Here is a 14,433-nt window from a genome sequence, read left to right as displayed (position 1 = left end):
AACAGGATTGAGGCGATCGATTGGACCGATTTACATGCATCCGGAACGTTTTTTAGAAATCTTTTTTCCTCCGGTTACGTAACCGGAGAAATGAATGGATGTAAAATGGATAATAAGACCCCAAGTAGAACAGGATTTCCATGCGTTGCTCAAACTTGTCGGTGAACATCTATCGTCAGCTGACGATAATTTCGAAAAACAATTTACTGCACAGCTTAACGTCTATTTTCTGGACTTTCACTCAGCGAGGAGTAACTGTATGAGAACTAGGTAGAATCCAAGTATGAGTTATCGGTCGGGCAAACTTTTACCTCAGCTTTTCTATTCCCAGAAACAAAATGGCACCGAGGACAGACAGCAATACTTTATGAAAAATATTTACCCCTCACGTGTACAAGTGGTATACGGAAAAATGTATGAACGCAGTAGTTTGAGTATTTTTATAACAATATTTCATCATTACATAAATCTAGTCAGCGTGCAGAAAATTGCTCTTCACCCTGTCACCTTAAAGCTTCTTAATTATCTAACAATAATTACGTCGCAGAAATTCCCGAAAAATGTTGATAACTGATTTCCGTCTACGTTTCAGTACGTAGTCAGAGAATTGATCGCATATTATAATACATATTATAAGATTAATTAATGTTCCGAGAATTCAATGTGACGCACTCGATTGCATAAATAAATTACGGAAGATTCGTAGAGTTTATTTTTTCGACTATTCGATGTACTTTTTTCTGCCCTCTCTTCACGCTCCAAGAAAACCTATATCGTGCCTTAGATAGATTCAACTTCTCCCTCCCTCGATGGTTTTGTATCTTTCGCTTTGTCTCTCTCTCTCCCTCTTTCCCTCCCGCTATTCCTCTCACTCTCTCTCTTCTCTCTCCCTCTGACAAGTTGTGCATATTACACCCGTGCTGTGCACACTTTCGTATTTACTGGACGAGCGTAACCCAAGTGCCAGTGCGTCCCGAGATTTCGCGCCGAAAGCAGCTATAAAAGGAACACGATTTCTATCAACTGCTACTCAGGCAACCTTTACTTCGATATCTGAAACGTTTTGCACCGTGAAGTATCGAGTACACTTAACTTTTGATACAAAATCATTCACCGAGTATTTTTCGCGACGATTTCCCGCGGCGACAAATTCGCATTTCAACAATATACATACGTTACCCATATTAAATTGAATATATTTATCATGGCTGTGCTGCTGAAGGTGAGTCGTAAATATCTGGATTAATGAAAATAATAAAAACGAAGTTTTTTCAATATAATTAAGCTGTATATAATTGTGTGCAATATTTACATATTTCCAAGTGTGAAAAAAAAATTCATTCCGAATTTTCCGAATCAACGAACTGGATCATAAATTGAATGTATAATTAAATTGGGAAACGCCGGGCTCAATTTGGCGAATCGTAAATGATCTCGTTACACGCATAAGGATAATCGTTCGATAACAAGTTCTGTATAACGTAACGTCCCTGTGACAAGTGTACAGAACGTTTGCACAACTTATGCAGTACATTATACGCAATCATTCGCCATTCCTTAACGGAGAAATGAAAGTAAAAAATATTCAACGGCCGCGTCTAGAAACGTTACGCACAATTGTCCAGCCACGCTGAAATATAATAAAGTAATATCTTCAATATCTGGTTAATTTTTTAACACGATCTTGTGAAGTGAGTTTCTCATATACTTATTATTAAGATGCTCGCATGGGAGGTAGAAATGCCCGATAATAAGACAGAGATTTGAAACAAGCTGATCCATCTTTGAGCGACGATTAAACTGCATCGGCGAGAGTGAATCGCGAGTTGTTTCATAGATCAATGAAAGATCCAGGTTATTGTTTCGCCTGGAGTTCGGTATGAAAAACGGCACGAGATGTTACACAATTTTTCCTGTACGCAGGCTCTGATCGTCTGCTCGATGGTCTGTCTCGCGATGGCTGCGGAGAATCCCCAAGTTAATCAAGAACAACAGGCTCGATCCAGGGTTTCCGATGATCAACTCGAGAGCGCTTTAAGTGACAAACGTTACCTCATGCGGCAACTGAAATGCGCTCTTGGCGAAGCCCCCTGCGATCCGGTGGGACGACGATTGAAAAGTAAGTTTGCACTGGGCGTAAAATAATCGGCGAGTTCCGATTTCCCTTCTCGATTCGAAAACTGGATCGTTGAATCATGTAGCCAGGAGAACCCAAGGGAACGCGGGACTCTGCGCGAGGATTTATAATAATAGCATATATAGGCGAGTCGAAACTGGGTTAAAACTTTAATTAAAAGGATTGCCATTTGATTATTTGTAGAACCTCGTGAAATCCCGGTAAATTCATTCCGAACGAATTGGATAGACTAGGTAGCTTGCCCAGCGATTCATTATCGACACCAAAAGTTATCCCGCGATTGTTTGACACCTGCAAATATTTATGGTTACACGTCAGAGCTACGCTAAGTAAAATATAACAATCAGAAGTTCGGATCGCGATTAGGGTCGCGTTGCTCTCGTTTCCCCGAATTTCCTTCAGCTTCCATGCAATTGCAATGTATCAAGAGATTCGCACATTTATTTCTTTCCTAATTACGCAATTTGTATGCGAATTTTTACGGCTGCCGGGGGTGGGGGGGGGGGAGGAGAGGAATTTTCAGCTTATAATTATTCAAAGCATGGCAATGAATTGGCGCTACGCTGGAAATTTTAAGCGTTTAGAAATCGCTTATCTCGCCAACGCGCATTTCCACGTTTCTACGTGTATATGTACTGACTTTATACTATACAGATATATAAACCGTTTCCTCCCCTCCGAAATGACTTTCGATTCATTTAGCTCTGGGGACTCGCGTCGAGCGTGTGTTGCGTTAAATCCCCATCCGCAGCAACGACCGGGCGAAAATTTGTACGCTTAGAGGAATAATGACGATATGTATGTACATGAAAATTCCCTCTACGCACCCCGGACACTGTTTATATAACACGAAATACCGAATACCTAATATAACCGAATACCACGACCGTAACTCGAATACCTTCGTTTTATTTTCCAGGTCTGGCACCGCTCGTCCTCCGAGGTGCATGCCCGCAATGCAGCCCCGAAGAAACTAGGCAGATTCAAAAAGTTCTCTCACATATTCAAAGAAACTTCCCGAGGGAGTGGTCCAAAGTCGTCCGACAGTACGCCGGTGTTTAACCGAACGCAATATAAAGTTTATCAGTAAAAAAGTAAAAAAATTTCATATATACATATACGATGTACGTATATTTTGTACACATTCAAGGAATACACATATAGAAAACCGGTGCTATTCTACTGGACCTGGTATGAGAAATACAGTCAAAATGTCGGACAAAAGCGTACCACGAAGACTGTATTTTTTTTTTTTTTTATATATATATTTTTTTTAATAACGAAGCCAATCGCTGTTGTTAATATTATTAATGCATTAATATTATTGTCATTATCATCACTATTATTATTATTATTATTATTATTGCTCATCCATATTCTCATTATATCCATCGTACTGTCATATCAATACAACATTTCTGTCAATAAAAATTTTTCGACACATTACATTTTACCGGATTTGTTTATATAGTGTGTTCCTAATACTTTTACCGTAACGAGTTACGTTTATAAAACAGCGTGTAGCGAAATAAAACGAAGGAATTGCGGAATCGTATATTCAATCTGGTCGCTACTCTCGAAGGACCTCTCGTTCAGGCCGGTGAGAAAGTCGGTTGCGATCGTTAACCGAGAATGATTTGAATTGAATGTTGAGGGTTTAGGAATTTATTTGAAATGATTACGCTGCGTCTTTCCGAACAAGCTTTTCTAAAGACGAACGGTTTGAGAAGAAACTTTTGAGAGAATGGCTGATGAACTCGAATTACAGGGAAGCTCTCTTCCTTCGAGAGAAATACGGTATATTATACAAAAAGTCCTGCAAGTCTCAGATCCAGGAATCGAGAATCGCGAGAAACGAAAAAATGACGAAAACTCGCGAGTGTGAGATGTGAAAAATCCCTGCCGGAATAATTTAACGAATATATTTCTGAATATATTTCCAGTTTCCGGCATTCATTTCCACTCTGTCAATACATATTTCCTTTTTCCAATGCCAGCGATACACCCACGTTGTAGATCCGTCGCATCTACACGACGAATTTCTTACTCATCGTCAGCAATATCGTGTAAAGGCGCGATAAAAAATATGGGAATAAAACTCTAATATAACGAGTAGACCTCGTGATTAACGCGTCTCCATTACGCGTCTATACATGTATACGATTGTAACTTGGAATTGTTTATTATTTGTCCAACTGGGTCTCGTCGCGGGTGTATTTAGTCGGCTTCTCTAATATCCATCATTAATCCGTTTCGCTTATGCCTATCATTTACCCGAAGAGCCTTTGTCTGTCATTAAGTACCGCCGTTTATCCAACTCGCGGATCTATAACAACGGCTGTCCTCTTCACTCGCTTCGTCTTCCCATCCCGACCTGATGCCTGAAACACGGTTTAAGTTCCAAGGAAATCTGGAAGCAAAGATCTGCCTCCAAGGTGTCGCGTATTTTGACTCCAATATCCGTTCAGAGGGAGACAGATATCATCGTAAGAGGGTGCAAAGCCGTCGTTTCAACCCCGTTATACCACATTCTTATTTTGGTAAGCGCAGGCCGTTTCACGAGCACTTTCGTCATTGAGAAAAACCAGGATTTCTCAACTAATCGCGAGCGACTCGACTTGGCTTTTCCCCTCATGCAGGTAGACGTATTAGGCCAGGGCCCGGTTGGAAGGTCAGCTGCCAATCACTGCCAGAATCACCATTGTCCTCCATTTCCAAATCAGATTTTATACGTAGATATTCGTTCCACGGTGGGTTGCCGTCCGGATTGTCGTTAAAACGTTGTTTTACATGTAAAAAACACTGTAAAAAACATTCTGGTGTTGAGTTGAGTAGAACACGATTTCCTGCCAATTCAACACTTTTGGTGTTCATGTAACATTATCTGCTGCTAAATTTCTGGATTGGCCCCAAAAGTTGTTATATATATAAGTTTACAGCGGTCAATTTTTACACCAAATTTTTTACAGTGTATGTATATTCATACAGAAATAAATGTGTACTTTTGGATCTCGTGTGGTTGGTTGCATGTCGATTAAACGATGATGATATCGATCATATTATACATGTAAAACAGGGTGTTTCGTAATAAATAATTTGCGATTTTCCACTGTGGCACCCAGTAAAAAATTTCGTGAAGTTAAAAGAAAGGTTCTAACAAACGATGAGCGTTTCACGTTACGTGGAAAATCGCGCTCGGTTGATTTTTCACATTCATACATTTTTTTTAATTTATGAATTATAGTGAATAAATTTTTTTTTCAATGCTTATATCAATTTACGTCACCAAGAAGACACATACTCGTAATATCAAGTCTCCAGCTGATGTTTGAATATATACACAGTTCGCACACCGCGGTAATTATGCAGGTCCTTATTGATTAATGTGTCAAGTCTAGGTTCAAAGGTCATCAGAACAAGGATGAGGGTACGTGTCTAGCTGACGATGAGAAGGTTTAACTAGGCGAGAATCTGCCTGGACAAAAGTCCGGCTTCGCATTTAAGGGAGGAGAGACGAGAGACGGATGAATCACGTGCGTGTATCCTGCGTTAAAGGTGTTTCGTATTAAATCCTTTTCAATGGCTGTTCTCACGGGGCTCGTCGTCAGGCTCCTCTTTCTCTCATCGAGGTTCTTTCCTCAGTTCGTTCGTTCACTATTCTTTCCTTGACGATCGCTCTTACTCTTTCTCCCCCTCCATCTCTCTTCTTCTTTCCATCTCTTCGTTCCTCGACGTACAAAATACGTCTGTAAATACGATATGAGAGAAAAGTAGAGAAAAGTTTATCCCACGTTTGAGTTCTCTACAAATTATTTGATTTCTTAATTCGGAAGTACGGATTTGACGGTGTTTGATATGATACGAGAGATCCACGGTTGGATGGCTTTATGTACGCACCGATATATGTATGTACATTAATATACCTACCTATGGGGTAGTGTAAACACCGGGGTTATATACCGTATCTAACATGCACACGACACCAGATTACATAACACGTATGAGGGTATATGGAAGCATTCAGAAAGGCGGAAGTTAGACTGTCCGTACATACATACATACGTATGTGTACACAAATATATATCTACCTACCTACCTATATACATACATAACGTATGGATATATACGTACATGTTACACAAGCACAAAGTACGTATGTGCCTATGTACAGAGAGGTATGTATGCATGTATGTATTTATACCACTACACGTAGAATGAGGCGGAGGATCGATAGAGGACAGAGAGAAGCCCGGGACATCCCCAGCAATTCTGTTCTCTTATTCTTGCAAGAAACGCGGACGCCTCCTTCTCACCTCGGGCGCATGCATAATCGACTGGGTTACGGGGAATTAATGCCCGCAACCCTCACAAGGGCATCTAATTATCGGAAAGAATTAATTAGCGAGAAGTGGTGACGGGTTGGTGAGGTTGGAGGGGGGAGGGGGGAGGGAGTATAGATATAAGGTACAGAACCCGAGTATCCTCGGGACCCGCGGAGAGAATCCCCAAGGCTTTAACCCGCCAGATCTGAAGGTAATAATATGCCCAGGTGTATATGTATGTATATATGTATGTATACGCTGTAATAGTTTAATTAATTCAGTCAAGATTATCGCGTTGTTATACTTCGCTCTCTCCTCCCCACTCGTCGAACATCAACAATAAGATACGCCCACACAAACGATCCTAATTATCGTATACGATTGCACAATTGGGTATGGCGATGATTAAAAAACGACCTCGATGTTATATCTACTGCATCAGTAGGTACAATCCACATTTTTTTCACGCCACTGCGCGATCTCATTTTTGCAGAAATTATAGAAATGGAAGCACTGGGAAGAAGGAAAGATTCGGTTTATGATATTGAACACGATATATAAACTATGGTCGAATGTTGTCCTTTTTTTTCATCTAAAATGAATTATAAGAAATCGAAATCGGCTCGGTACTTGAATGACATTGAAAATCCATCGATTGATTTGACTTGATTATTAGGTTGCACACATGTTCAATAAATTTTATAAAATCACCTGCATATTCAATCAATCAAATTATTAGTGGAAGTATGAGAACAGATCTTCGAATGGAAGAAATAATTTTCGTGTTTGGAAAAAACTTTTTCACAACTGTGTCATATCGTGAAAGTAAAAATGACGTATTAACGCATCGCGTTGGAAGAGAGAAAGAGAGAAAAAGAGAGAGAGATTTTAAGATTAAGTGAGTTAACTCGGCGAAACAGGTGCATCCCACTTCGGCTAATCCATTTTCAAAGCCGGGACGAAAACGAGGTAAACTCCGCGGTTCGTTATGAACATTCCAGGAGGACAAATTGCACCAATCTTCCCTCCCGCGACGACGCTACGTCGTAGCCTGCAGGTTTTGGATGATGAAGAGAGAGAAAGGAGAGAGAGAGAGGAGAGAGAAAGAGAGAGAGTCACGCTCCCCGCGTTTCACGGATATATCAAGTTCCAAGGGACGCGTGTCGGCGCCATTCGCAACTTGCGAGATTACATCTATAAAAATGATTGTGAAATACCCACGGGGTTATTTTTCTCTTTCCTTTACTTTTACCTTTTCCTCGTCCCTTTCTATATCCGTTTCCTCCCTCGCGGCTATTTCACCGCCTCCTTTTTCTTTCTACAGCTATATACACACACGCAAATATACACACATATATACCTATATACATTATACACAACCAATCACTGCAGTGTAATAAAAGCTGCCTAAAATCAACGGGGAAAAAAAAAAGATGTGAAGAAATTCGAAACGTTTTGACGACTCTTTACGACGTTTGAGGTATAACTTCACCGAGGACTTTTGACGCCCTCGTAAAACTTGTTCGCCTCGTTCATCCCTCCATCTGTGTGCATTGCACCACCTTTTACACCGTCGTCGCGGCGACATGTAATATATATATATATATCTATACCCGCGAAGAGAGATCTCGTCTCCGATACGAAACCTCCCCGAGGGTATAACGATCTGAATACAAGTATAAAACCCGAACCCCGAAAATCCGCTTACAAAATTGATAACTACGGTCCGCGTAAACCAAGCGGACTGATTCTCGGCTAACGCGAAAGCTTTAATGAGGGTTCAGAGCTGAGGCGCGGGTGCCGGTGAAGAGTCGTCGGGATTCAGCCGATATTATGCTATTCCGATACACGTATGTACATGCCAGCGGGCTTCCACATCCTTTGAAACTACATTTTATAATTCATACGCCTACGCACCGTGACGTCATTCGTTCGATGCTCGTCAACGTCAGTCCAGTCACTCAGATCGAGCTCCGCTTTCAGAGGTGAAACAGAAAGCGAAGAAAAAAGAAGAAGCAACAAACAACAAATTTCCATTTCCGGATAATGACTTTTCATTTATACTTTCTTCCTACCCCTGCGTACCTATAATAAACACCTGCAAGACATACACTGCAAATGTATTATAGACAAATGTCTATAGTATATGTATACGTACATACGTACACATACGTATAATAGGGCCGGAGGCTGCGATGCAAACAGACATTTCCTTGATTAAAAACATCGATCTCTCGAGGAAAAACCGTTGATATATTTCCTGCACAAATGGGCACGCCTGCATTCACGTCCGACTGACGCACACGAGGAGTCTTCTTCGCAATCGCGATCACCGTCCTAATCCGGCGCCTGATCGCACCGATGATACGCTGCAGCACGTTCCTAAGCTTGCATACATACTCGGGTATAGAATTAGCCTCGATTGCCCCTCAAAGACGAGGAGGCTTGTTGCTTGCCTGATTGTGAGAAGAGAGGGCGAAGAGCACCGTAACCGACACCCTTGTACTCGCTGAGAGTATATATCTAAAGTCTTTATACCGGCCGAGCAGCGTGGAGGCTGGAGGCACAACATAGTCTTCGCAAAGTGGCTTTCATCGCCGTTTCAACGGCTCCGTGGTATAAAGTTCTTAATTAGCATAACTGCGTTGCAGGGGATGCCGCGTTGCTCGTATCACCGACGAGACGCTTAACAAAGATTTTCATGCGCTATAATCCAGCGTAAGAGAGGCCACTTTTCTCACCTCCCTTATTTTCTGCACCCTCGGTCACGGTGTCTCCGCCTCTCGGTTTTTCCCCCTTTTTTCTTCCCTTTAGCTGCACACCCGACCCCACGATGATGCCTAATTCTTGTCGGTGAAGTTTCGTCAAAAGATTCGTTTTGTCTGAAGAAATTGCTTACCCGGCTTATAAACAATCCCTTATATACTCGTGTATATACACCTGAGGAATTTCAGTCTTCCGGTAGATTTTCGGAGGGAATTTTAACGCCGTTGGACACCGATTCGCGTATTTACAGGACTCTGTAAAATTTCGCGAGGGATGTTGGAATACGCACACCTGCTGATTGCGAGGGTTAAGAAACCTCGAGGAAAACCCAGCTCTGAAAGTCAATGACGTCCGGGGATTTAAACTTGGCGAGATAATTTAGGTCGTCGCCGGTTAAGCTTACGCTGACTTGAAGCAGCGCGTACTGCGGCCGTGTTTATACACGCGGAAAAGACTGGCGGAGATAAAGTATAAGGGTGTATATATATATATGTATATACGTATATGTATAGAAACACATACATTATGGCTGAAACGCGGTCGCGGACAGGGAGGGAATTAAGAGAAACTGAGAAAGAAATACCTAAACAGAGAAGGGAAGAAGAAAAAGAAGAAGAAAGTGGAGAACGGAGGGGGACCGAAGGAAAGAAGAAAGTATAAAGATAACAGGGAAATGGGATGTCTCCGAGCTTTCAAGTCGGATCTCAACACTCCGCGCGAGTTGAACGCGCTTTGTCCCCCAGCCGCGGAGGAGCTTCAGGCTCGTCTCTAAACAATGCCTCCGAAGTAGGTATATATTTACGGAAAGGTTGAGGCTGGAAATGCAGAGAATATACCTAAGAGAAGTTGGCTGCCATTAGGAGACAAGTGCCTAGCCTTTTGCTTTATTTCCACCCCCCCGCCCCCGCCACCTATCACGAGATCGCGCGCGTGCCATGCCATTCGAAAGCCCGGTGGAAAAAGAGAAGCCAAAGGTATTTGCAGCCTGATAAGCGATGGAGGGAGGAAAGATTTTTCACGCGTCTACATTTTTTAGTTTTCTACGAAACAAGGCCAAAAACGCTGTGGGTATATAGTTATAGTTTTTGTCGAACTGTAAATTCTCTCCAGGTACAGAATTTTCAATTCGAGTTTAATTTTTTGAGCTGTTGTCACGTTCCATGTGACTCTTTGCGGTTCGATTAAAAGTATACCGATTCGTTTCAGTTTCCTGCATGTTATAATGCACAGAGATAGAGAGAAAGAGAGAGATAAAAAGGAATAGTAAAATTTTGTGATTAGTAAAAGTAATTTTGTAGCAAAACCGTTTTCATACGATATTGAAAATTACGTGACGCAAGAAACACGTCTGTAAAAGTAGTTAACGTAATTTTCAACTATATTTTCCTCTGAGTGTACAGTGTGGTTCGAAAGTTGGATTCGCATTTTGAACAAGAGATACAAGAACTCTTGATTATGCTAATATCAGAGTCGTGGAAGCTTCAATGTAAAAAAAAGTCATTTTCAAGGTAATTCAATTATCCGCACTATTACATCCGTATTATATTAAGTATAGGATCGTATAGCTGACGATTATTTTGAGCAATTTGGCTAAGGAAATGGAAATATTTATTTTTCTCACATGTTATACAAATGAGAAAAAGTCACATGCAGCTGTGAATCACCCCTTAGACTTGAGGGAAAAAATCCTGTATATTTTGATAGGACTTTGTGTACACCGCGACAAAAACTATAGGTAACTTTGAATCCTTGTACCTGCAGTATAAAAAAAGGATCTCTAATTTGAAACAGCTCTTTACGTATGTATATACATATACACACACACATAAGCCGGCAACCGGAGACAGGAAGGAATTAACGAAAAACGAACATCCCGCAGCGCCCCCATGAGTTGTTGTTTCAAGTGACCGCCGGAATTCAACCCCTTTTCCCACCCCCGCCGCTTCCGTATAAACCTCTGCGTGGAGTTCATTCAAAGTGAGTATTACGCAAGGTAAACATACCAACCTATACCTACATGCCTTACAGCCGTATAGAAGGTATAAAAAGAAGGAAATAAATAGCGGCAAGCAAACACGTATAAGCCGGATTTCGTTCACGCATGTTTAGCCACGATTTACCTTCCACAGCGATCAAAAGAGTTTGGAAATCGATAAAGGTGGTAAGATATACAACCCCTGTATCCACACAGACTTATCGCTGACACTCGGTTCCTCGTAAATGTACAATATCCTGTAGCTTCTCCCTGCAGTATAATGTATATAGGTACCTACGAGTATAATATGAAAGGTTACACATCCGCCTCTGTATGTACATTAACTCATTATCCCGGGGAAAAAGAAGAACAGGTGAACGAGTGAGAGGGAGAGAAGGAGAAAGGGTTGATTGAAAGGGGTGAAAAGATACGTTGTGTTTCGCGTTAACGCAGCGCGCCAAGTGTGACGAGTTAATTGCACGATTAAATAAACGCGCGAGCTGCAGGGGTAGAAATGGGTGTAATAGGTACACGGGATTGAAATACATGCCGGTGTCTGGTGGCTGGCAGAAAGTACCGGCGCCATTCCCAGCATCCAGCGATATCCACCCTCCACCCTCCACCCACCCTTCGGCCCTCCGGTATCCCGGTATCCCGATGCTGCACCCCGGACGCCCCGAACCCCCGGCCGACCCAGGAGAGTATCGGTGCCAGCTGAAAACTGAAAAGTGTCTTATTGATCTCCGATTTTCCGCGCTTAAGCCCGAATAAGCGAGAAACGGTCCGGAAAATAGCGGCCCCCTGATTCGTTTTATATTATATATTCGGGATAGTAACACGTGTGGAACCAAAGATAAGCCGGTTCGAGGTTGGCTGCAGGACCCCCGAGGTTTTTCGGGTTGACGATCACCAGCGTCCTGCGTCTCTCTGTGTATAAGAGAGGGTAGTAGAGGGTGGGTATCGCGAGGGGTGTCGGGGAATCCCGGGGAATACGCACAGTCACGTATTTTATGAAATATACGGGCATTTCCAGCGCCATTAATATATTAAACTTGCACATACGTGTATAGACGCCTGGATGTAGCCGGATTCCACACGTGTGGATACGACCGTGCGGTATCGCATACGGAATGTATGTTCGAAAATCGCACGTATATGTATATATACATATTTATATAAATGATACATGTTGCGTATTTAGCTGATGCACATTCCGCCCGGAGGGATGTCAGGAGGAGTATAACTGAGGACGGGCATATCGCTGTCGACTTATCGAGTGACTGCGGGATTGAATGGAAGTAGTCAAGTAGACGCGTCGACGTATCGATTCTCGTTCCGTCCATACGTCGGTCGTATGGATTTTTCATATTTATTGTTACTGCAGAGCAGCTCGGAAGCCGGCGTTTATTGTTGGAGAAAACATTACTTGCGCCCGAAGCGAGAACGGCACATGCCTTCGAGGAAAGTTAACGGACGTGTAGACCACCCTAATCGTAAGATAAGGATCGCGTGACGAGGCTCGACTATCATCGCCGGTGCCGAACAACTTTTGCCCTCTATTATATCCTATAAAGCAGCAACAGCAGCGCAGCGGCAGGATTGCCGCGACCTTCGCGAGCATGGCACGTATAATTGGCAAACTTTACGAAAGCGTATAATTACGATTGTTTTTCGCAATCTACGCGTTACACTCCCTCTGTTTATACGTATAACTACGAAGTTTCAATCGCGCTTTCTCACGCCCCAAAAACCCCCGATTTAAGCGAGTCCCGAGTTTACATATACATATAGAGTACAATGTACAGGTGCGTATCTATGTATGTATGTATATATGGTGGGGCACGTTTGAGGTATTAGAATTCTCACAGCAAATGCGTGTGTAACGGTATACCGCTCGCAAATATTATACTTTAGGTATGTATCACGGCCCGTTGAAAAGTCTGCAGTTGTATAAATTAGATCCACCCACTCCTCGACACACCTGCGTGATTGAAATAACAAAAATGTTTCAAAAGTACTTTGTTTAAACGTCCCGATCGCATTTGAGGCCGGACATTCAATCCAATCAACCCGGAGTAGGCACTGCATTAGCTACGGAACAATAACTCAGAAACTCGTAAAATGATTACACATTTTGCTTAGTCACATCGAATCCATTACCAGATGAATTTACAGCCAGGCAAAGACCGTCTGGTATATATACGTTTAATACCATTATTATCACATCTTTGCGAAAACTTTGTTATCGTTCAGCTATCAGATATACCTACGTATATATTATAGTGTTACAAAGGGTGAAATCAACCGTTTTGCCACCCCCTTTTTCTGATCCAGTAGTAATCGTAGATAAAAGGCACTTTAGTGCTGCTTTCGCCTGTTACCAAATGAATAATAAGGTTCCTGCGTCAATCTATATTATTGTAAAAACAGTCTTGTTTGCAACTTTAAACCGTAGCATTTTTCCCAATCTTTTAATCTCACGATCGTGTTTATTTTACTCTGTAACCTCTCGACCGTTACAATATGTATGGCGCTACTGCGTTTATATCGACTATCGGAGTATTCGACGAGATGCATTAAACGAATTAATTATCGCTGTCGATCATTAAGATACATCTGCCTACAAATTTACGTCACGCACCGAAGAACGCCACAGCATAACGCCGGTTTAACGCAGATATAAGAAAAAATTGATGATCCTGGAAATGGAAAACGGAGTATAGATAGATAGATAGAACCGGAAGTGAATAGAAGATGTACGCCACAGAGCTCTGCACGAATCTGCGTATACATGGCGTATATTTACACTGCAAGAAGAATGCGCTGTGAAATTCCGTAGAGTATTTTTCTGTCTCAATCTGACACTATTCGATACTGATCTAATACTACTTGTCGTCAATGTAACGCAATCCGACGTTCAAGTTCTGCGTTTACCGCTTTTCGTCAATTTCAACACCGTCAGTTTTCCACGGTGTACTTTATAAGCGCTCATATGTATGTGTGTGTAGAATATGGTTGGGGAGGAAGCGTCGAGACTAAGGGAGGATTTCAAGACTGTATCAAAGTGTCTAGACAGGCACCGGTATCCGAATTACAGCGTGCTGGGGGGAAGGATTCAGCCACATTCTGCGATACAACATCCGTAGGACTAATAAACGTGAAAAGGGGAGAAGAAAAACGGAATTTTCTTTAATTAAAAACACCGGAGTGAAGAATGCCCGTGGTTTTTCCTT

At 42.1% G+C, this 14,433-nt stretch overlaps 1 protein-coding gene across 2 annotated transcripts; it reads left to right on the top strand.

Moving 5' to 3' along the window:
* Positions 1-942: 942 nt before the first annotated feature.
* On the top strand, positions 943-13,480 carry LOC124413596 (ejaculatory bulb-specific protein 3-like). Of its 2 annotated transcripts, XR_006929887.1 has the most exons (4): positions 943-1,222; positions 1,924-2,119; positions 3,057-3,261; positions 13,461-13,480. XR_006929887.1 is itself a non-coding variant. In XM_046894305.1 (3 exons), the coding sequence occupies exons 1-3, from the start codon at positions 1,205-1,207 to the stop codon at positions 3,197-3,199; spliced, it is 357 nt and encodes a 118-aa protein (XP_046750261.1). In that variant the 5' UTR covers positions 943-1,204; the 3' UTR covers positions 3,200-3,395. The 2 variants fall into 2 exon arrangements, 1 of the variants encoding a protein (XP_046750261.1); XM_046894305.1 differs by lacking the exon at positions 13,461-13,480 and having other exon boundaries at positions 3,057-3,395.
* The last annotated feature ends 953 nt before the right edge of the window (positions 13,481-14,433 follow it).

Source organism: Diprion similis, chromosome 12 (genome assembly GCF_021155765.1).
Source record: "Diprion similis isolate iyDipSimi1 chromosome 12, iyDipSimi1.1, whole genome shotgun sequence".
NCBI classification, from domain to species: domain Eukaryota; kingdom Metazoa; phylum Arthropoda; class Insecta; order Hymenoptera; family Diprionidae; genus Diprion; species Diprion similis.
This window is presented reverse-complemented; position numbering and strand designations above follow the sequence as displayed.